This window comes from Augochlora pura, chromosome 11 (genome assembly GCF_028453695.1).
Source record: "Augochlora pura isolate Apur16 chromosome 11, APUR_v2.2.1, whole genome shotgun sequence".
Classification (NCBI taxonomy): domain Eukaryota; kingdom Metazoa; phylum Arthropoda; class Insecta; order Hymenoptera; family Halictidae; genus Augochlora; species Augochlora pura.
In genome coordinates, this window is record NC_135782.1 from 205,835 (window position 1) to 227,661 (window position 21,827).

At 41.7% G+C, this 21,827-nt stretch overlaps 5 protein-coding genes across 12 annotated transcripts; 2 read left to right on the forward strand and 3 right to left on the reverse strand.

The window, feature by feature from the left end:
• Positions 1 to 143: 143 nt before the first annotated feature.
• Pex19 (peroxisomal biogenesis factor 19) lies at positions 144 to 2,466 on the reverse strand. 3 transcript variants are annotated; one of them, XM_078194839.1, is made up of 7 exons: positions 2,290 to 2,466; positions 2,099 to 2,172; positions 1,701 to 1,880; positions 1,415 to 1,594; positions 1,197 to 1,360; positions 887 to 1,117; positions 144 to 805 (listed from the first exon to the last, which is right to left on the reverse strand). In XM_078194839.1, exons 2-7 carry the CDS (start codon positions 2,157 to 2,159, stop codon positions 578 to 580), a joined length of 1,044 nt encoding a protein of 347 aa, XP_078050965.1. In that variant the 5' UTR covers positions 2,160 to 2,172; positions 2,290 to 2,466; the 3' UTR covers positions 144 to 577. The 3 variants fall into 3 exon arrangements, with proteins under 3 accessions (XP_078050965.1, XP_078050964.1, XP_078050963.1); XM_078194838.1 differs by having other exon boundaries at positions 2,267 to 2,466; XM_078194837.1 differs by having other exon boundaries at positions 2,099 to 2,465.
• Positions 2,467 to 3,508: 1,042 nt separating this feature from the next.
• Positions 3,509 to 7,226, reverse strand: LOC144476762 (ankyrin repeat and SOCS box protein 16). The gene is made up of 5 exons (XM_078193955.1): positions 6,863 to 7,226; positions 5,749 to 6,092; positions 5,173 to 5,413; positions 4,850 to 5,093; positions 3,509 to 4,756 (listed from the first exon to the last, which is right to left on the reverse strand). The coding sequence occupies exons 1-5, from the start codon at positions 6,887 to 6,889 to the stop codon at positions 4,203 to 4,205; spliced, it is 1,410 nt and encodes a 469-aa protein (XP_078050081.1). The 5' UTR covers positions 6,890 to 7,226; the 3' UTR covers positions 3,509 to 4,202.
• A 210-nt stretch (positions 7,227 to 7,436) lies between these two features.
• On the reverse strand, positions 7,437 to 16,588 carry LOC144476763 (uncharacterized). 4 transcript variants are annotated; one of them, XM_078193959.1, is made up of 6 exons: positions 16,176 to 16,588; positions 14,827 to 14,952; positions 14,552 to 14,697; positions 13,956 to 14,421; positions 13,730 to 13,840; positions 7,437 to 9,160 (listed from the first exon to the last, which is right to left on the reverse strand). In XM_078193959.1, the coding sequence occupies exons 2-6, from the start codon at positions 14,924 to 14,926 to the stop codon at positions 8,913 to 8,915; spliced, it is 1,071 nt and encodes a 356-aa protein (XP_078050085.1). In that variant the 5' UTR covers positions 14,927 to 14,952; positions 16,176 to 16,588; the 3' UTR covers positions 7,437 to 8,912. The 4 variants fall into 4 exon arrangements, with proteins under 4 accessions (XP_078050085.1, XP_078050082.1, XP_078050083.1 ...); XM_078193956.1 differs by having other exon boundaries at positions 14,552 to 14,952; XM_078193957.1 differs by having other exon boundaries at positions 14,552 to 14,948; positions 16,176 to 16,257.
• Positions 16,589 to 17,112: 524 nt separating this feature from the next.
• On the forward strand, positions 17,113 to 18,540 carry Rpii15 (RNA polymerase II subunit RpII15). Of its 2 annotated transcripts, XM_078194152.1 has the most exons (4): positions 17,113 to 17,262; positions 17,752 to 18,005; positions 18,067 to 18,140; positions 18,221 to 18,540. In XM_078194152.1, exons 2-4 carry the CDS (start codon positions 17,877 to 17,879, stop codon positions 18,408 to 18,410), a joined length of 393 nt encoding a protein of 130 aa, XP_078050278.1. In that variant the 5' UTR covers positions 17,113 to 17,262; positions 17,752 to 17,876; the 3' UTR covers positions 18,411 to 18,540. The 2 variants fall into 2 exon arrangements, with proteins under 2 accessions (XP_078050278.1, XP_078050277.1); XM_078194151.1 differs by lacking the exon at positions 17,113 to 17,262 and having other exon boundaries at positions 17,320 to 18,005.
• Positions 18,541 to 19,042: 502 nt separating this feature from the next.
• On the forward strand, positions 19,043 to 21,336 carry Nd-49 (NADH dehydrogenase (ubiquinone) 49 kDa subunit). Of its 2 annotated transcripts, XM_078194133.1 has the most exons (5): positions 19,043 to 19,237; positions 19,334 to 19,459; positions 19,600 to 20,018; positions 20,124 to 20,595; positions 20,835 to 21,336. In XM_078194133.1, exons 2-5 carry the CDS (start codon positions 19,341 to 19,343, stop codon positions 21,238 to 21,240), a joined length of 1,416 nt encoding a protein of 471 aa, XP_078050259.1. In that variant the 5' UTR covers positions 19,043 to 19,237; positions 19,334 to 19,340; the 3' UTR covers positions 21,241 to 21,336. The 2 variants fall into 2 exon arrangements, with proteins under 2 accessions (XP_078050259.1, XP_078050260.1); XM_078194134.1 differs by lacking the exon at positions 19,043 to 19,237 and having other exon boundaries at positions 19,363 to 19,501.
• Positions 21,337 to 21,827: the final 491 nt, after the last annotated feature.

Consider the following 21,827-nt stretch of genomic DNA (forward strand, 5'->3'; position numbering starts at 1 on the left):
CAATGATCATCAGAGTAAGAAGTAAATGAAAATCGACACCTATTCGTAAAAAGATTAGTTTGTTGATAGATGAAATGTAAAGAGTCCTTTTAACGTAACGTTAAATACAAATATGAACTATTTAGATAAATAAAATTTAGTGCTGCAGATTTTATAATATATTAAAATATCACTTAAAACAAAGGTATCTTATTTCCCACAAGCTAAAACGTACAATTACAGAACGCGGGATTCGACGTAATTTCATCCTAGTAACTTTTTACGCGTGCGAACATTATATATACACACATATATATATGTGTATATATATATATATATATATTTATGTATATATAAAGTATCTATATACAAATTGTAAATCGCACAAATACGCTTATGCGCATTTAAATTCATTTACAGATTTGAATCCTTCCTCACGATATCATTAGCGAGAATAGCATTGTTCTGTATTAAATAGATTACCGACTGTACGTACAATTATAATTTACAGGTTAAAGTATCTTTGTGTTACAAGCCCCTATACAGGTTTATCCTGATTCTTCTTTCTGTGAAATGATTCAGAAGAATGCTTTACAGTTTACATTAATTGACAATTTTGTGATGAATCCATGCCACGGAGTACCGCTGGAATAATGGGATCTCCTTCTGAATCGAGTTGAAAAGGCATTGTTTGTTCACCGACAAGTTCTTCTGGTAATTGTCCGCATCCTTGTACTTCTTGCATCAGCGACGTGACAGTCTCAAAACGTTTCTTTTTCGTCTCTTTCGTGTCGTCATCTTTTTCATTTTCCAATTCGGTACACACCTATAGTAAGTATAAAATGCAAGAACGTGACAATATTCGATCGTAATCAACTGCTGTACTTGACAGTCTTTTGCTACCCACCTGTCTCATTAATTCTAATTGTTTATTGAATCTTTGTAGATCGTTGGCTGATAATGAAGTTTTCTTTCCTTCCAACCATTCAGGATACTTGTCTACCAGTTCTTTCATTGATGGATATAGAATTTCTTTGGACAGCAAATGTTGCAGCATTCCTTGCATGATCGGTAGAATACCACCAGGTCCATCATCCAAAGATACTTGCCCAAACATTTCGGAAATATCAGCATCGTTCTACAATATTGTTGTAGGAGACTTCTTGTTAGAAACAAAATATTTAAGTAAGCAAAAGATCCATGTCCTACACAACTACCTGTAATGTCTCGGATGTTGCGGACAAATCGTTTAGTGCTTGAGCGATAACACTTTCGAAATCTGTACTTGCACCGTCTTTATTGATATTACTTTCGTCCGATACAACGCTCGAAAGTGTTTCTGCCATTCTTTTGAATGAAGCGCCCAATTCGCTATTGGCTCCTAACAGAAAGATATTAAAATAGTGTCCATTCTAAAAATTTCATAAATCTTTACCATTCATAATTAAATTTTGTATATTTTCTTCAAATTGATCAGTAGCTTCTTCGATGACGTCCGTGGTCCAAGTATCCTCTAATGTTTCGAAAGTATCATCATCTGTTCCAGGTGGCAAAGATTTCTTTTTCTCGCTTACTTTACCTACCTTCTGATCTTTGTTGTGATCTTTAAGAGCACCTATAACATTATATAATTACATTGTATATTATACCCAGTTTGCTATACATTTAAAATGGAACACTATTAAAATAATATTCTTTTCAAATGTTTCTCAAATTTTTACCCTTCTTAATTAAATCTTGTAGGTTCTCCTTAAACTGGTCAACAGCTCCTTCAATAATATTTGCAGTCCAAGCATCTTCTAATGTTTCAAAATTCTCCTCGTCGGTTGTAGCTGTCAAAGACTCCTTTTTATCATCTGCTTTATTTACTTGCTGTTCTTTGTTGAAATCTTTCAAAGCACCTACGATTTATTATTATAATGTCAACAAGAATTATTTATAATATAATAACTTTAATAAAACGAAAATTTCATTTCTGTTAGAAGAATTATATAACGAAGAAATTATTTTGCAAATCATCAATGACTGCAATACATAGTATTTGTTCCATGTTATAGGTTATATAATTTCCGAATTATATTTACTTGATTAAACTTTGATAAACAAATTAATTACTTACTGTCTAATAAATCATTCAATTCTTGATCTTCTACTTCATTTGAAAGACTTAGGTCAGCCATATCTACTGTTTTCCTAACTCGTCGACAAATTGAAAATTATAGCATAAAAATATACGCAACGAAACAGTGTACGTTTATCACCATATACATGTACATATTATAAATACTTTTTAGGTAGATTAACACTAACAAGCTAAGTAACTTTTTGTGAGTTTAGCAATTAATACGTTATTAATAGTTTTCAATAACGTGTCCCGTTTCGTACACGTTCGTCCTTTAAAATTGTCTTGAATAGATTTTGTAGTCATGCACACATGTACTCGCATGCACAGTAATTGGTTCTACTCCTACACGGAGGTTAAAGTACAAATTTTCTTTACTCTGACTGGTTGGCAATTTACTGGTTATATAGTGCTGCCCTCACCTATGTTAGAATTGTATTCACAATTATAAATTCCATATTATACAGAAATGTATGTAAAATAAATTTGGTTTTACTTATTGACGACACTATCAGATGATGTGCAAGCTCAATATGTAAAATATACACGTACGTATACTTCGGTAGTCTAGTGAAAACTAATTATCTTTCTTGATTTGTATCTTTTATGGCAATAATCTTATTGATTTCCTGTTGTAAATCGTTTACAGAATTTTGCGATGTGAATTGTAAATAATAAATTCTGAACGCCTACATTTATTTCAGGCTGGCAGAAAGATATTGTTAGCCATCATACAGCGCCAATTAGTCCGGTGGTAAAACGTCCAAACTGTTTGCCAAATTATCGACAGTCAATTTTGACTAGCAGTTTGAGCGTTCTGCCCCTGCACTAATTGGAGCTGAACGAACCACTGAAGAAGCTTCTCGATTTTGTCGCAACAGGCGTCATAGGCCAACCTATGACGGCGGCAAATTTAAATATTTTATCTCAGTTGCGGAGTTGCGTGTGCGTGCACTAGAACATGATACTTGCATGGGTACGAAAAGCTTAATTTTCGTGGAGTTGAAGCAAATTGCACAGCACTTCGATTATGGCATATTGGTGATTACTGTATATTGGTGTATATTTTATTGTATATTTGTACGTTCACGCATCTATGCATTGCGAAACGCATTAAGAAATACTTTCGAGCGTAGCATAAATGACGCGACGATCTATCAAAATACCAACAGAAGTGACAAAGATAGGAAATGCTCGTCATTCGAATGACGTCAACTCGTCGCAAGTTGCAAGCATTTCGTTCTGGAAATATGGACCGCAGTAGAAAAACGTAGCTATGTACGTGTGCAACCAGTATAGAAGGTTGTATATACCGGAGCATGTATCATCGAGTATTTTAGTCGCAAGAGACAAGTTTGCGACAGATCATCTTGTTGCTGCAGAAAATAATATTTGAAGAATTGGAGGAAGAGAAGTGTAGCGTACGCGGACGAGATCGTTTGGATTCAACGGGTATATTCCTTCAGTTATCTTTTATTGGTTCGATTGTCAAGGCGATTGTTTCGATCGGGTTGTACACAGTCGTTGTACACATTATCATAAATAGATAAATACGTATTCGTGTATATATGTACTCGTAATATTAGGTATAACTATGAATTCGTTGGATGGATACTGCGCGTAGGTACAAAATGATGTTCGATGTTTTTTTTTTCCCCATTTCCATTTACAGGTTCGAGCAATCGACGCGTCGGGTATAGGAAGAAGCATCACGCGTCAATTCAAGTTTAACGAGTAAAAACGTGGACGGTGACGCGACGAATGGCAACCTTTCGTGGCGACAACAATTTGTGCGAGCGAGCGAGAGTTTCTTTTCGAAACCCGGGCTTGTTTGTTCGACTCCTAAACACCGTGGCAGGTTTTCAACCCGACATCGCATCGGATTGGCATAACGCGACGTGGCCAGAATTGGAAAAAGAGAGGCTGGAAACGAATCCGGTGCAGCAGCGGTCTCCGCTGCACGCCTCTCGCGTTCTCCATCTTCTCCCCTCGTCCCGCGCAGCGATTCACGTCGCCGCGGCGAATTGTTCGGAAGAATCAGTGGTACCGGTAGCAGCTTCGTTAGCGGCTATTCCGCACGATTCGCGAAGCTTGGGAAGACTTAATAAACGTCGTAGAGTAGGTAACGGTTCAGCGATTGCGGTAGCTGAAGTTTGTGAACAATTTTCGGCAGCTTGTTGCCGCACAGCTTTCGAACGATCAGCCTGGCCTGATGGGTAAGAGGCAACGGAGTTCCGGCCGCCTCCATCACGATCGCCCTCTGCGCGTCAGTCAAGCTGCTCGATCTCCGTATCATACAAGGATCGAAGCTCTCCGCCGCATCCAGCAATGCTTTCAGCAGTCGCGGCTTGTTCGCTGTATTCTGGAGAGAGTTCAATATGCCGTGCGGGTCGCGGAACTGCGTCTTGATCACGACCCGAGCACCGTACTTGAGCAAGAGTGCCACCACCTGGACCGACGGGTTTTCATTCGAAGCTACGTATTCGGCCAAAACCGGGCGCAACGCCGGCCCTTCGTCGCTGCGTATCACCAGGTTCGGGTCCGCGCCCCGCTCCAACAGCATCGTCAGGATCTCCAGTCTGTTTGGAATGTTGTCCGCGCAGGCGACGTGAAGCGGAGAACCGATGATCGGCGAGGTCGCGTTCACGTCAGCACCTAATGCATCAATTCGTGTTCGCAGTCACGACATTATAGATTCTACCGGCCAACGAACCAAAAAGCTGGTCGAGTCGCGTCGCGCTAACTCACCCGATCTCAACAGCATCTGGACGATAGAGGGATCCCCCTTGAGAATGGCCAAGTCGAGAGCCGTCGGCTTCTGATACTCGGGCCCGAGATCCAGTCGAGCGCCCTGCTTCAGGAGCAGATCGATCACCGTCGGATCTCCGCCGAGGATAGCGTAGTGAAGAACGGTCCGGTAGTCGTGTCTCGTGTCCGCCATCGAGTTCACGTCCGCCCCGTAGCTCAGCAGAAGCAACACGGAAGATATACCCTGTCGGTGAGAACGTTCCTCGCTTACAAATGATACCGAATTCCGGCCGGCCGACCGGCCCGAACGAGAACATTATTACCTGTGGTAATCTCGAAGCTTTCATCAACGGCGTGAGTCCGGCGCGATCCCTCGTGTTCGGTTGAGCCCCGAACGCCAACAACAATTCCATGCATTGGAGATCCAACGGCGAGACCAAATTAATTTCCGAACCGAAAAAGTACCTTTTGTTCGGGTTCGCGCCAGCTTCCAATAGAATTCTCGCGACGTCGACGTGCCGATTCTTGAGAGCGAGCCGCAGGGGTTCGTCGCACATGGTTGTCCTGCGTGGTTAAGCGAGATTCTTTGACCGATCGGTCCGAGCAATGCCGCGACCATTCTTCTCTTTCGCTTCTCGCGTTCTTGTCCACGAATAAGCACGCTACGGCGGTCCACGTAGCAATTACGAGAGTGGCGCGTGGCTGCAATTTATCCGTTCGTACGTATAGAAGGGTTTTGGCGCGCGATCGACGTGCCCAAAATTCGACACGGCGATCGACGCGTTTCCGATGCCAATCGATCGTCGTCGCGACCGAGGCCAAAGCGAAAGGGGAGAATCGTTTCTGGTTTCCGATTCTATTGGTCGGCGCGACCGCTTCGAGACCGATGAAGCTCCTACCTTGGGAAAAGCTCCCCGGTGTCCACTCGATGGTCGACCTTGGCCCCGTGGTCGAGCAGAAGCTTGACCAAATCCACGTAGCCGTGCTCGGCGGCGAGGTGCAACGCGGAATATCCGCATTCGTCGGTCGCGTCGATGTCCGCGCCCCGCACCAACAACAACCGGGCCGCTTCCGTGTACTTCTGCCACACCGCGTAATGCAACGGCCTCAAACCCTGAGTGACAGCCTCGTTCGCCTTTGCCCCGCACGCCAGCAGAATGCGGATTTCGTCGAGCGGTTTCAACCGTATTATGGAGTCCGCCAGTTCCCGCTGCAACGGGCTCGCCATGCATTCGGTCGGCATCTATACGCAGGCGTCGTCATCGGAATCGGAAAACCATAACGAACGATTCACCAGATCGTTAACATCTCGATTCGATCTCGGTTCAACTCGTTCGCTGCTCGCTCTTGTCATCGTTAAATTCAGAAAGGTTGTCGCAAGCCGCGTCGACGTCACGGCGCGCCGCGTTGGCGCGCGCCGGAAGTTGAACGCTGTTTCGAGTTTCGCGCCTCGCGCGAGTCGAGTCGAGTCGAGTCGAGATAGTCGAGGCGAATCGAGTTGGATCGAACAATCGAAATCTCGATCGAAACGGCGAAACTCTGCCAAGGCAGCGACACAAATTTAGCGATGATAACGGAACCGCGAATCGATCGAGATCGAGACCAACTCGGTGATTTATTCTGGGCTGTGCGAGGAACCTCGCGTTCTTCGCAACGATTTCGGTCGATCCGTGCGACGTCGAACTCTGTTCTTCCCGAACGACGATTCAATCTAGTCCAAGTTCGAATCGTGCGTATACTATAGGGACCCCCCGCCATTCTACGTTTCGTTGTAACTCGAACGCGTTTCGCGCACGCCTCTTCCTCGAGGAAGTTGATTCGCCTCGAGGAAGAAACGGCCCGACGCGAACACCGCGTTGTGGAAACGAATCCACGGTTCATCGTCACGGAAAAGCCAACCCCCCCGTTCGACGGAATCGTCGAAGGGGTTCTTCCTCTTTCGTCCGGGTAGAACGATAAGTCGAGGTTTTCCGACACGATCCACCGTTCCACCGATCAACGTTGTTTACTCACAGTGAATAATCTTCGATGCTCCACCATATAGAACCGGTTGTGTTACAAACTGTCTTCTCGGTCGGAAAGTCGGTCCTATTTAAAGCTTCGAACGGCGATTCCGCCCGAAAATAACACAAAGGGAACGCGCGGGAGCGTGCGCACCGACTCATTCGCTCGCGACAACTGCGCAATTTTTGCTTCGCAGAAACTTTCGCAGCGGGTACGTTTTGCACGCGCGTCACCCTCTCGTCTCCCTTCGCGTATTTTTCGGCTCGCGCCGCGTCGCGCACCGCGCTCCTTGCGATTCTGCTCGCGGTTCGGGAACCGCCGCGTCTCACGGCCTTTGTCTCCGCGATCTCCTCTCTCGACACTCCCGAGAATCTCGTTCAAAATATCCCACACGTTCGAAACGACACCCCGTTGCGATTTTCCTTGGCAATCGAGCGGGCAGTCGCGTTTGCGTCGGTCGCGGCGCGAATCCACGATCCCACACCGATCCGATTTTCTCGCGGTCGCGCTACCACCGATTCGCGTGGTCGACGGTTCGAGAGTGTTCGTTCGCCGAACGAGGGAACAGGAATACTTTTTTCATACAATCTGTGTAGACATTCTCATTTTTGGAAGTACTTTTATTAAGAAATACTTTGCACTTATTAAATGCCTTATACTCTTAACTCACTTTAATTATAATAATTATTGTTATAGCATTGTCCTATCTTTCTACTTAGAAGCATGCTTCGCTAACACACGTTACACGACCCTAAAATTATAAGCAATTTTTTTTCCTTAACGTACAGCTTATACATAAATGAAACAACAATACTTTAATTTCACGAAGCCGACAAGTGCTGAGTTTTCTTTTTCCTTTCATGAAAATCGTCGCAACCTACGAAAAATTCTGTACAGAAGTGCATGTATGTTGCAAATTCGAGTCTTTGAAATGCGTATTACTGTTGCTATGACGTTGTTTTACCGAATGATCTCGCTTAAGAAAATCGGTCGATATTCTGAATATAAGACTGTACGATCGTAAGCTTTCTCTCAAAATCGGATCGGTAATTACTGAAACGATCGTCGCATCGTCTCTCTCTCTCTCTCTCTCTCTTCTATTTACCTTTCTCTCTTTCTTTCTCTCTCTCCCTCTTTTTCTCTTTACCTACATACTCTGAACTGGTCTGGTTTGTTTTGTTCCGTTCTATTCTGTTCTATTTTGTTTTGTTTTTTGTCCTATTTTCTATTCTATCCTACTCTCTATTATCTATTCTAGTCTGTTTTGTTCGGTTTTGTCCTGCGTTCGCGCCTCCTTGTATTACGGATCGCGCCTAAAAATTGTAAAAAAGCAACCAGAATAAAACCTAGAAAGGGTAACCGAAGCGGAAAACCGAAACAGTAAACGCGAGAATCGATATAATTCTGAATCATTTTTCTTTTCATTCCCTCCTTCGATTTGTGTTCGAACGGCGTGACGCATAACTTGCTCTTTCCTTCGTTCTCAGCAACCGCGGAACCGCGATCAACGCGCATACGCGACACGGGATGCGTCGCGGCTAGCGACATATCATTCACTCTCCCTCCACCCCCTCATCTATGTTTTCTCGCTAATCGCTAATTTATTCGTCTATTTTGCAACAGTAACGGCAACGGGCAACGGCGACGGCAACCGTGAGGCGTACGTGCAATTTCTCTTCGACGGGCATCGCGTCGGACGGTGCAAACTTGTCGCGCCGATCGAAAAAAAAAAAAAAAAAAAACGGAAAACAAAATCGATGGGGCACGAGGGCGTTTTAATGGCGAGTGTCCCGCTCGACGCGATGCCGCGTACACGATGTGTGTGTGTATACGCGCATCGTACGTATACGCGCAACTTGTCGCAACCTGTTGCAACGGTCGCGTCGTGTTCGTTAAGTCTTAAGGAACCTACGTTTAGAAAATTGGACTTTTACTCTTTCTTTCTTTCCTTTTTTTTTTTCTTCTTATAGGTTTGTGATTTCGTCAAAAAATATCTATAGAACGTTCATTCACGATTCTGACACGAGCAAGGAACCGATCGATCGGTCGATCGATTATATTATCGAGAACAACAATCCGTTGCAAAAGGGTTGGGGCAATGTTCCGCAAACAACCTCGGGTGTCCGTTTCCCTCGAGAAACGTGTACGCGCAGGTCTCTGTGTACCGACCGGAGGATAAAATAATTCGAAAGTACAAGAAGCGTCGAAGAAGAAGAAGAAGAAGAAGTAAAACCGCGTCGCAGAACGGAGGAACGAAAAACCGATCGATCGAGTTTCTTGTCGTTCGCAGGACATTGATCTCGGTAACTGTAAAAAGAAACCTTAATTATAGTGATCATCGACCGATCATCGCAGTAAGTATAATCGCAAAATCTATCTACAAATAATAATACCGCCTTAAAAAGAGTAGTTCGAAGCGATAATCTAATATAATAATTAAATATATAACGTAAACTGCCTCAAAATGGCTACGATCTATGTATTCCTAAGAAAACGTCTATATTAATAATAGTCGTCAAGTATCGTCCATGCTTCTTTGATTGTTGTTTAGTTTTAGTTTTATTTTACTTTATTTTAGTTTAGTTTAATTTAGTTTAGTTACATATTTTAAGGGCATTATAATTCACGTGAGTATGACACGGATTTCCACTAAAAATATTTGTTACATACGCTGAGCATTACTGACTTAAGCACTGTTTCTAAGTTCACGTAAAATGTACTGTTATTATTAGAAAACTAATTATTCTTCATTGGTTTGAAATACTGGTTTTTTTTTAATAGATCTGTATAAAACCTTTGTCAACTGGAACTTTTTGAACGATGATTCACGCGATACGAACTTCTTTTTTTTGTTTTTTTTTTTGTTCAAGCAACAACGCTGTGTGTGTGTACACGCCGATAAAAACGCTACCTCGTCGCTTGTGTTCTCGTTTCTTTTATTCTGTTCGAAACGCGACTGGAAAAACCGCAACCCTCCGCTTTCTTTCCTCTATAACCCCGTTTCTTTCTACACGTGTGTTAATCGGTACACTTTTTTTTCTAGAGAATTCTATTCGCGATCTCGGCGACAAAACGAGGCAAGGAGAAATAAGGGAAGAGTCGTCGAAGAAGCAGGGAATTTTTTGGATCAACGCAAAGAAAGACAAAGGTAAATAGAGGAGCACCAACACATCGCACAGCTACTCGGATTCATCGAGAACAGGAGAACGTAGGAGGGGAGAACGGGAGGACCAAGCAGAATGAGAGTGAGAAAGAGGAAAAGTATGGAGAAAGAGAGTGTGTGTGTGTGAGAGAGAGAGAGATAGAAACGGAAAACAGGAGACAGAGAGAGAATAAATGTAGGGTAGGAAACGAATCGAAAATTCCAGAGAATCCCAAAGTCCCGGGTTCGCACCGATATCACGCGAACGAGGTGGAATTTTAGGACTCGCAGCGTACCGCGAGAAATCATTGGTTCATCAAGTTTCCTATCCTAATTTAGTCGTTCCTTCGCACGGTATCCAGTATATTGTCGAGTATAAATAAAGTGAGGATTTATCACGAGGCCAGAATAAAAGGCAAATATGTTCTAAGTGGTAGGAAATCGTTTTACATCGATCACGCCCATTATTCTTTTCCACCTTCGCCTTCTCCTACTCCCCATTTTTCCCTCCCTTTCCTTTGCCCACGTATTCTTCTCCCTTTTACGCTTCGCTTCTCCTCTAATCTTCTCTCCTTCGCCGTACCACCGCCCGTCCTCCCCTCCTCTCTCCCTTTTTTCTATCCTTCCTCCTCTTCTGTTTTCCTTCCTATTCTTTCTCAGTATTTTTCTTTTTTTTGTTTTATCTGGCACTCTTCCCTATTTTAGGCTGTTTCACAATTACGGTAATTTATTTTGCTGGATTATTGCATTGCATGGAAAAATATGGCTTTATCCGAATGCTATTTAACAAAGGCAATACACTGTACGATTACGTTACGTTTGTGTCAATGTCCTGTTGTGTCCTATGTCCGTTGTGTGATCAACGTGTGCGCGTGTACGTGGTGAGGGTGTTTGCGTGTGTGTGGGTGTGTACGTTGCGTCCGAATGCCTTCTGTGCGCGTGTATGTTCTCTGTATAGATATACCTGGAGAATGCCCATCAATCGTTCGCGTTTGTTGCCAGGCGCACGCTCCGAGGCGCCCTTATTCTTTACCGTAACGATTTAGAATCGGGATCCTGGTTAAAAAAAAAAAAAAAGAAGAAAAAACACACGAATCGGTGACGAGGCATTCGTATCGTATATCGTATATTGTTTCTCCCGCGACCGTGTGTACGCGGGAACGTATACACGCATGTATTTGCATACATACATACGTGCATGCACAGAAAGAAACATGTGCGCAATCACGCGCGCACACACGTGCGTTCGCGCATGCACGCATGCATGCCTGTAGAGATACGTATCCGTGTATGGAAGTATGCATGTGCGTACGCGCGAACGAGTTCCAATATACTCCGGGGAAAGTATATGTACACGTATTGTATATAATGTATATAGGCGCAAAGCTGCGGGTTTGCGAACGCGCGCCACGGCATCTCGATATCTAATCATATAATCTTTCGAAAAGGCAAATCCAGGATTCACAAAACGATCGAAGAAGCCGTATTTGGTCGCTTTCATGAAAACTGGTAAATTTTGACGATCGATTATAAGTTTTATTGTACACTAGCATGTAAAAAGCATTACGCCAAGTAACGTCGTGATCGTTCATTCTTTTCAGAGACGATTTCGAAGAAGCTAAACCGTAAACTTTTTGAACAAGTACCAACTGCTTTCTGTTACCGAGCACCGAGTATCGAGCTTCCAATCACCAACACATATTACATATTCGTACAACGCGCGTGAACGTTCACCTGTATATATACATGTACATGTTTTTATAGTAACGCGCGTCACGCGCGCACACACGCATAAACGGTTTCATTCTGTATTCGCGTATCCTTATGCTTTGTAATCACGCGTCTTGCTGTGTACGTATACGTGTCCGAAGTACTTGTGGGTATGTTTATGTGGGTCGTGCCTATACTGCTGTCTACCTGTTTGCCTGCGTGCGTGCGTGCGTGCGTGAGTGCATCGGTGCACATGCACATGCATATATGTATACATATAAATATATATATGTACGTATTTTACTGCGTACGATTGTACGTTGATACAAGAATAATATACAAACATATACATATAGATATACATATATACTCGGTGAATTAAATTGGAGCGCGAGCACTTGTATGAAGGCAGAAAGAAGACTCGTACCACGACAAGGTCTCTACAAAAATATCGGTATAATCAATTCAGATTTTCCAGTATATAATAAGATTCGACGTGGTTGGGAATCTGCCGTGTATAACCAGTCTTGAACGTAGTGACTAAAATTCGTTCATGGACAAAGCCTACGGTCTTCTCGTAATATTGTAACAAGCTTTTCTCAACCGTAAACTCTCTCTCTCTCTCTCTCTCTCTGTTCCTCGTTTTGCTTGATTTCGCGTCAAATTAAACAAAACAATATCTAGATAGTGAGAAAAGTCAAAGAGCTATAATCTCCTATTAACAATGAACTGTAACCACCGGTTGACTCTAAACACAACCAACGTAATTCATACGTATGTACCGACGTGTTTGCGCGCGCGCACGCGCGCGTGTGTTTGTTTGTATGCCTGTCTCCTCTGTGTCTAGATTTATCGTATATCTCTCTCACTCTCTCCACCAACTCTTCCAACGGTGTGTGTGCGCGTGTATGTGTCCGGGAGCGTGTGAATGCTTGTCCGTGTTACGTGGTGTATGTCAGTGCGTGTGTACTTCTATGTATATAAATACGTAATAAAAAAGAATCTACCCTACGGATACGTATTATCAAAAAGATTTTTCGAGCGATCGTAAAAATATGGTTCGCGTGACGCGTTCAATCTTTTTCTATGAACCGTGTTATGTAAATCTGTTGTAGCAATCTGTGTATAGGACTCAAAAAAATACCTCTTACGCTATCCATGTACGCAAGGTGTATGTGTCACTAAGTAGAAGAACGGAACACGGCCCAAAACTGAACCGTACGAGTGGCCTTCGAGCGCCGCATCGACACTTGTCATATCATTCTGACTTCTGTTTGTTTACATCGTGACAGAGCAGAGAAAATTAACGAGAATCAAAAATCGTAAATGAAGAAAGCAATTGATCGGATCAAACAACGTCGTGAAAATATTCATTTTTTACAATTGATTGGTAAAATGATCGACAACTCGGAGAAACCTCGGAAAACCAACCGACACGACAAGTCTCTTTCGTTCTGCTTCTAATTCAATTATTTCGTTATTTTTCCTTTTGTCTAGATGCTGCGTCCGAAAGCTCGCGTATGGTGCTGCTTATGTACACGGAGTCGAGCTGTTCTAGACTAAAATCATACCTATCGTGTACGATACGTACACATTGTCAATTATTCTCTATTAAATTACTATCTTCTCTGTAAATGCAATAAATGTATGGAGAATAGTTAATTATTCGGCGAAAACGCATTCGCAATAGACATGCGTGACCGTTTCCGGTCGTGAATGATGGAGTGAAAAGAACGGATAACTCAGTGTGAGTCGATAAGCATGGGAAGAATGACAGTCTGGAACAGCTCCGATACGGCAATAAAAAATTTGTTCGATTCAACTCAAGTCTAAAAACTCGCTACTTCTCTTATAGCACTACGGTAGGCTGGAGTTTAGGCTCTCTGGCAAACGATAATTCATCATATGATACGGCGGACTTGCCGGACTTCCTGGCTGACTGTTCATGCCAAGATTGCTTGAACCACGGCCGCGTTTTCGCCTTTGCAATATACCTTTTCGAACCATGTAGAATCGAATCGTACTTATCGGAATTTTATATTTTTCCGAAGCAACTTGAAACGTCATACCACGTGCCACCATGTCCGAAGCTTGTTTCAATTCTTCCTCCGAACGTCTTTGTCGTCTCTGGTACCCTACAAGTAAAACAAGCAATGATTAAACTGTGCATGCCCGTCTCCGATCCTCTGCGTGTTCGCGTTCAAATATCTTTGTTCTTTGATAATAGGACCAGGCATATTCGTTTCTCACCTTCGATTGCAGGAAACGGGCTACTAGGATTACAATTACTGCTCGGTACCATACTAATAGAGTACGGTTTTACATCCTGTTGCTGAGTAAATTGCTCGTCCGGTTCCATCTTTACCATTCCCTGGGTTTCGGTGAGAGTCGCTTCGCAAGCGCTCAGCGCTTTTTCCAAATGTTGTAGTGCTTCGCTGTGCTCCATGTTCATAAAATTCGAGGAATTCGGGTTTTGTGACACCGGGGTGCTAGTATGCGATGGCGCACTTGCTGTACTAGATGCAGCGATAGACGTAGTCTCCAGAAAATTAGTAGTTGATGTTCCATCATCCAAATGAGTCTCCTCTGCTTTAAAATTGGCTCCATCCTGCTGCGGGGTAGTAGGTGGAGCAGCCGATGGAGTATTTGAATCGCATTGTTGTGGATTAGTTTCGCTCAAAGTGTTATCGTTTCCTTGGGTGGATAGACCACGAATCTGGAGCAAAATATGTTATCGTTAGATCGGATCGACTTATGGACGCGTTCCGAACATTTTGAAAAACTATTTTATTGAAAAAATGTCTAAGTGTTCGTAGAAATAGCAAGACAAATCTTTCGGTTATTACCTGTAATACTTCAGCAGCCTGCATTAACTTTGCCAGCTGCTGTTGCTCCACGTATACTTCTCCACGATACATAAACTCCACCAAAGCTTGAAGTTCCCACATTTTCATATCTCTCAAAACGATAATGGGATGGGTGCATGGTATTTCTAGCAGCAAACGTTCCAAATAATCGCTACAGGCTGACAATACCACTTTGTGACATTTTATCGAACCTCCGTCGCAAGCCAAAGTGACATCGACAAATTGCTCAGAACTTAACAATTTAGGAAACGCACTGTGCATATTCGACTGATGAGAATTCCAGGAAACGCAAAACTGTTGGCGATCCCCACCAGGATAATTACCTGGGGTATTCAAGATACTTCCACTCTCCATTATGGTACCTTCTTAGAACAATCTTCCTGTCAATAGCAACAAGCAGTTTAATTATACCCTTGCAACATTGAAAATATATATTTTGACAAAAATCGTTTATGGCATTTGCAATAGTTTGAATATTGTACATAAAATGAATTTCGAATGTGACTTTAGTATTTCTTGACAGATCATTAGAATGGCAGATATTACAATATCAAAATAGACGTAAACTTCCTTTAGAAACCAATACGCTTGTATTTCAAGTATAATATCATGTATAATATAGTTAGATTCTGTATCAATGACTTTATGGTTTGGTGTTATTAGTTTTTGTTTTCTTGACAACAACGAATGTTGGTTTTTTGTATAGAGGTTCTTGAGTGAGGTTTGTTGTATAGAGGTTTCTTGTATACGATTGTTTCATTGCATTGCTGACAGAGAACTAAACATTGCGTAAAGATCTGTTAAAATTAAACTTGAAATGATCCAATTTGATTCTTATACGTTTGCCTGTACACGCACAAACTTTAACAAAGTATATAAATAATTCAGAACGATTAAGTGCTTCTGCAAAAGTAGAAAACCAAAAGGCATCACTCAAGAATAAGAACAAGCCTTCGAATGTCAGTGGAAGTAACAAAGGAAAGTAGGAGAAATTATTGAAAAATATATAGTTTGATCAGCAAAATGTATAAGTGGTACGTAACAATAGCACACAACATGGATAAAATAATTTCACGATTACAGTGTGTATTCTGAAATTTGTAGAGGAACTATCAAACTTATGAAATACAAAATATCTACCTGAATGAAATACAGAAATCGGTAATATAAACGAAATGTGGTTACAAAGACAAATATTCATGTGAAAATAACTCGAATAGAAATTCGTGTCGTTATCCCAGGGAAAACATGTAACAAAACAAATCGGCCGTTGATAATGTTTAAGCAAATTCTTTGGAAAAAAAAGTTCAAACCCAAACTCCAGTTACGCGGCGTTTATCGTAATCACGTGTTCAAAGCGTACTAGCCGACAGGTTAACCAAAAAATGTACGATATACATGGAGAAATGTAAAATTTCGTTCCATATAGAAAAATGGTGAAATCTTTGTGGGAGACGCTGTCGGCGTGAGTGCCATCACCCCCCAGGAACGCCTTGAACACAAGTTTAGTCTTTCTTCTTAGTTTACGAATCCGAATTCTACAAACTTCAGGATCCGGGGAACAAAAAATAGAACGAATTTTCGAATAAATGGTTTCACTCACGAATTTTCAGCTTTCTCGATCCCTCTCAGATTTTCGCGTCGCTTTCGGGAAGAATCCCTTAAGAAAACATTCATCCGCCGAGATTTGCACTAGCTAGGGGAGCTCGAACAGAAGGGTGGGGGTAGTAAGGCTGGGGGTAGCTTAGTGGAACACCAGCGCACCTCTTGTCTTTCCTGAAAACTCTTACGAACGTTAAACTCCCGACTCCCGACGCCCGACGCGTATCAAAACTGTCTACCGTGCACACATGTCTACACGTACGCGCCCACACGTGCAACTGTGTAGCAGTGTGATCGTGCTCCTCGTGTACGTGCACACATTATGTTTGTGTGCCTCGTACCCGTTGGTACACGTTCTCCTCCTTTAGAAATATTACGTGGAATTTATAGCGCCACAACCGAATCTTTAATCAGTCTTTCAGGTCTCGATTTAATAGTTCACAACATCAATAGAAGTCCATACCGAGGTTCGAATTTGTACGGAAAATTCTCGAGACTTCATTAACAACTTCAACAGACATTTTCCATTTTCAAAACAATAATATCTGTTCCCTCTATTCGCTAATTAAATATTTCACTGATATTTTTAGAAAATATATGTTTAAAATATGCATGTGTGCGTGTAGTTGTAATTCCATAGAAAACGTACAGATCCGACATGTTCATGGAAACGCGCCAAAGCATGTAATCAAAATGAAAGGAAATTTAAAAGAAGAATTTGCCTCTCGAAAGCGTAGGAAATTCGTACGATATTCTACTTGAAAAATGAAAATGGTTTACTTTATATTCACATTTATTTTATAAAATTCAGTACACACATATATATATCAGCCCATGTGTACCATAGAGACTTAGACCATTGGTCTAAGGCCTAAGGTATATACACACCTTGCCGATAAAAAAAGGTCCAATAAGAAGTTGGTCACGTGACGAGACGCGTCGCCATTGTACATAACAAATATATACGTTACACTTTGTTGTCGTATGTGCAATATCATCTGTGTATATATCACCAATGTATTACAAAATGTGATATGAACTTCTAACAATACGAGCACATACTGTTATAAGCAGTATAAAATTCATGCGTATGTATATATTCCAACAAAGAAATTTCATTAATTTTTCCAGATTAAATCTACATTTGCATGCCTACATGTGTGTACCAATGGCATGAAAATTGTCCAATTGTCATTAAAATGTTAGTACGAATTTGTAACCAATTAAATACGTGCTATGGTTTAGTTACTTTTACGTATTCCTTGGGATTGGCTAATATGTACATGGGTACAGCGTATATCTATTCGTTTCTTTAAGTAAATTACGTTCAAACAAAACATGTTTTTGACGAAAACCTTACGTTAACTTCATTCAAGCAGAATTTATGAATATCGCACAATCAAACATGGCATATGCACATGTACAAAATGGACTTATAGGCGATCGGTCACGTGACAAAACAAATCGCCATTATGGTTTTGAAAGGCTAATGCTAGAATTTCTTCGCGTGTCATGATGTCTCTTTGTAGTATATTTACAGCGCTAGTCTTGTACTTTTTCCTACAATAACGTTGTAGGTGTCAACGATACCTGTGATATAATATCGATCTTTTGCGATTTGTAAACATCATTTATTTGTAATGTGAACGATATTTGATAAGACAAAGATATACTGTTTGGGTATTACAATTAAACGTACATTATGTCAAAAATAACTGGATACGATACACACGATGATGGACCAGGTTTTGTTGGGATTCGATTTTGTCAGGAATGCAATAACATGTTATATCCGAAAGAAGACAAAGAAAATAAAGTATTGATGTATGCTGTAAGTATCAGATGTCTTACTTTGCCTTTATGAAGACTATAATTCTTAATTATCTTTACAGTGTAGAAACTGCGATTTTAAACAACTGGCTGATAGCAATTGTATTTATGTGAACAAAATTATGCACGAAATTGAGTAAGTAATTGTAATTTGCTGCATGCATACAATATTGGATAGTATACAAAAAAACTGCAATTTTAACTTTGCTATTTCAGCGAACTAACACATATTGTAGCAGATGTGATATCAGATCCCACTTTACCAAGAACAGAAGAACACCCGTGTCCAAAGTGTAATCATAGAGAAGCTGTATTTTTCCAAGCACAGACCAGACGAGCAGAAGAAGAAATGAGATTATACTATGTTTGCACCAATCAACATTGCTCTCATAGATGGACAGAATAAAATAATTGCAATTTTACATTCAGCATTGTAGTTGTTTGTATTTTCTTTATCTATACGATACCATTGTAAAGACCATAAGTTTAATAAAAGATGTATATTGCTCGATAATAAATAAAAGAAGATTAAGAGGGGACTAGAGTGTACTTAATGTACATTAGTACTTTAAATGCTGTATATGTATGTACACATCGATGTTAGTTACCACCTTGCGTCGTCAATAATTTTCCCTATCCTTAGTTCAGTTGTTTATAACCTAATTATGCCATAATTATTATTTATCGACGACTCTGGGTTGTTTGTATATACGTGCAATTGTGGCGCCTCTATCGGATAGAAAGTAAAGCTCCGTTCGATGTTCGTACAGCGCCAATTACACCGGTGGCAACACGCTCAAACTACTAGACAAAATCGACTATCGGTAATTTGGCTAACAGTTTGAGCGTTTTCTCCCATAGAGGCGCCACCGCCTGCCGTAGACATTACAGATGTGGGTTTCTAGATTCAAGATTCTAAACTTAGATTATTATAATGTAGATTGATATTTATTTTAAATATGTACATATATTTACATTGATATTAATTTATTAGAGTAAATTTGGAATGTTTCTATAGAGATAATTTGTCGCTGTCGTTATACGTACATACGTATTGCACCAAAAGTCCGTACGTTGCAACGATACCGTACAAGCTAACCAATTATAGTTGAGAATGGTTGAGAATACGCTCTGTCTCCGTTAGACCAAGCTCGAGACAGAACGTGACGAACGAGTGACGGGAATCTTTTAGCCGTTGGTCGGCGTCTACGGTAGCCGGAGAAGGTGTTCAAGGCGAGTTTGGTTATTTAGAGTACAAATTGGTAGCTGATTATGCGAATGAACGCAGCGTAACAGTAACAATAAGTAACATCCCCTCTGATCGTCCAGATCTAGAATGGCCGCCAGAGCGTTGACAACCGTTCTGCGATCAGGAAAAGGATTAGCTGGATTATGGAACGAGAAAGCACTGTGCGCAACAGCCTGCAGGACAGGAAATTCGTTCTGCAACGGAAGGTGATATTAACGTAACCAGTTTCACGTTCGAAGATGTCAAATGTAAATGCGCGATGTAGATACATATACATACAATGTTATGTAATTGCTTCTTAACCTAAGAAAGGGTTTCGCCGAAATAAATTTATTGAATATTACAGACAACAGCGAAACGCTCATGATTTCAATCCGGACTATGACAGCGTAGCGGGCGAAATGAGGTTTCAGAGTTACTATTGCCCAACTACGTCTGAATGGAAACCAACCTTCGCTGACGCTGCCCTGAGAGGAGACGTTAAAAATATGATTATCAATTTTGGACCTCAACATCCAGCCGCGCACGGAGTATTGCGGTTGATTCTAGAGCTTGCCGGAGAAATCGTCAGTCGTGCCGATCCACATATAGGACTCTTGCATCGTGGTACAGAAAAGTTGATTGAATATAAAACCTACCTGCAGGCCTTACCTTACTTTGATCGGCTTGATTACGTCTCTATGATGTGTAACGAACAGTGTTTCTCGTTGGCTATTGAAAAATTGCTGAACATAGATATACCGATACGAGCGAAATATATTAGAAGTAAGTGACTGCTGTTTTGGTAAACTACTTGGAAGTAATTGTACAAGATCTGATTAGCTAATGAATTGATGCAGCAGTATTAATAACTCTCCCTCATATTTCTAGCTCTTTTCGGCGAGTTGACAAGAATTTTGAATCACATTATGGGCATTGGTACGCATGCATTGGATGTTGGTGCTATGACACCTTTCTTCTGGTTATTCGAAGAGCGGGAGAAGCTGATGGAGTTTTACGAGCGTGTCAGCGGTGCACGAATGCACGCTGCTTACATCCGTCCTGGTGGTGTTTCATTAGACATGCCGCTCGGTTTAATGGACGACATATACGAATGGGCGTCAAAATATGCTGAGCGTTTGGACGAGGTCGAAGACATGCTGACCGCGAACAGAGTTTGGATTTCTCGCACTCGCGATATTGGAATACTGTCTGCGGAGGACGCGCTGAATTGGGGTTGTAGCGGAGTAATGTTACGCGGATCGGGGATCAAATGGGATTTGAGGAAAGCTGCTCCTTACGACGCGTACGATCTCGTGGATTTCGATATTCCTATTGGCAAAAGGGGTGACTGTTACGACAGGTAGGCGTGTTTTCTTACAGCATTGGACTACGGGCTTTCCATTTGTGGAATCGACTTAAAACGTGAGGTTTCCGAATGAAATTATAATCGAGGGTAACTTTCAACTAATTAGCTAGACGTGTATTTGCAGTATAAATGTTGTCCGCCCCTAAAAAGGGGGTTTCGTTAACTTCGGTATTTCGAGCTCCACCATTGCGCAAATTATGTACACAATTGTTAGTAGTATCGTTTGTTTACAGGTATCTTTGCCGCATCGAAGAGATGCGTCAGTCGCTGCGAATTATATATCAGTGTCTAAATCAGATGCCACCGGGCGAAGTCAGAGTAGACGATGCAAAAATAGTTCCACCGAGACGAGAGGAAATGAAAACCAGTATGGAGGCTTTGATCCATCATTTCAAGCTGTACACGCAAGGATTTGCTGTGCCTCCGGGTGCCACCTACACCGCGATAGAAGCACCGAAGGGAGAATTTGGGGTTTATCTTGTAAGCGACGGTAGCAGCAAGCCTTACAGATGCAAGATCAAAGCTCCGGGTTTTGCTCACTTGTCCGCGTTGCGTCATATAGGTCCAGGTAGTATGGTCGCCGATGTTGTAGCAATTATCGGCACCCTGGACGTTGTATTTGGCGAAATCGACAGATAATTCTAGATATAATTCCTCCGAGTATTCCATGTTTTTGTAGTGTTGCCGTTTTGTAGGGTCTAACAAATAAATCGGCTTCGTTACTCTATTAAAAAATTGTCTGAGTTCATTCGTAACACCTGTAGCGTGTATTGTCACGTTCGAGTATGCGAAGATACGGTGCTGAAACTAAATCGGATCATGCGAATGTCAACTTCGTTTATTGTCACGCGAATTCGTATGTGTGGTACGTATATGTATATACTGTATAGCAATTGCAAGCGAATCCGATCGAAACGGATGGTCATCTAATCGAGCAAATTTTCTTGTTTCCCATGCAGGAATTAGCAAGAAACTCTTGATAGCGATAATTAAGCCGTCGCGGGACAAGACGGGACGAAATGCAATCAGTTGCGTAATATTTAAATAAACACGAGTCTATAGATAATACGGTAGAAGCTGACACGATCTAGTGTACCGCAAGTCTAGTTTATCCGAGATTTCCGGAAATGTTTTCCGTGTCATGAAATTACAGGAATTAGGTTCCAATGAAGGGGTCAAGGGTCTCGTTATTCGTGATCCCGACGTGTTTCAAGCAAGGGCAACCC

Excerpts from the sequence above, each read along its gene's own strand:
- LOC144476762 (XM_078193955.1), bottom strand. The coding sequence starts at position 6,889 with ATGGTGGAGCATCGAAGATTATTCACT. Across the intron at positions 5,414-5,748 it reads ACCGGGGAGCTTTTCCCAAG|GACAACCATGTGCGACGAAC; the intron begins GTAGGAGCTTCA and ends TTAACCACGCAG. Across the intron at positions 5,094-5,172 it reads AAGCTTCGAGATTACCACAG|GGTATATCTTCCGTGTTGCT; the intron begins GTAATAATGTTC and ends TCTCACCGACAG.
- Pex19 (XM_078194839.1), bottom strand. The coding sequence starts at position 2,159 with ATGGCTGACCTAAGTCTTTCAAATGAAGTAGAAGATCAAGAATTGAAT. Across the intron at positions 1,881-2,098 it reads ATTGAATGATTTATTAGACA|GTGCTTTGAAAGATTTCAAC; the intron begins GTAAGTAATTAA and ends AATAAATCGTAG. Across the intron at positions 1,595-1,700 it reads ACAAGATTTAATTAAGAAGG|GTGCTCTTAAAGATCACAAC; the intron begins GTAAAAATTTGA and ends ATAATGTTATAG.
- Nd-49 (XM_078194133.1), top strand. The coding sequence starts at position 19,341 with ATGGCCGCCAGAGCGTTGACAACCGTTCTGCGATCAGGAAAAGGATTA. Across the intron at positions 19,460-19,599 it reads AATTCGTTCTGCAACGGAAG|ACAACAGCGAAACGCTCATG; the intron begins GTGATATTAACG and ends TGAATATTACAG. Across the intron at positions 20,019-20,123 it reads ACGAGCGAAATATATTAGAA|CTCTTTTCGGCGAGTTGACA; the intron begins GTAAGTGACTGC and ends TCATATTTCTAG.
- Rpii15 (XM_078194152.1), top strand. The coding sequence starts at position 17,877 with ATGTCAAAAATAACTGGATACGATACACACGATGATGGACCAGGTTTT. Across the intron at positions 18,006-18,066 it reads ATAAAGTATTGATGTATGCT|TGTAGAAACTGCGATTTTAA; the intron begins GTAAGTATCAGA and ends TTATCTTTACAG. Across the intron at positions 18,141-18,220 it reads AAAATTATGCACGAAATTGA|CGAACTAACACATATTGTAG; the intron begins GTAAGTAATTGT and ends TTGCTATTTCAG.
- LOC144476763 (XM_078193956.1), bottom strand. The coding sequence starts at position 14,926 with ATGGAGAGTGGAAGTATCTTGAATACCCCAGGTAATTATCCTGGTGGG. Across the intron at positions 14,422-14,551 it reads AGGCTGCTGAAGTATTACAG|ATTCGTGGTCTATCCACCCA; the intron begins GTAATAACCGAA and ends ATTTTGCTCCAG. Across the intron at positions 9,161-13,729 it reads AAAATATAAAATTCCGATAA|TTACCGAGATCAATGTCCTG; the intron begins GTACGATTCGAT and ends TTCTTTTTACAG.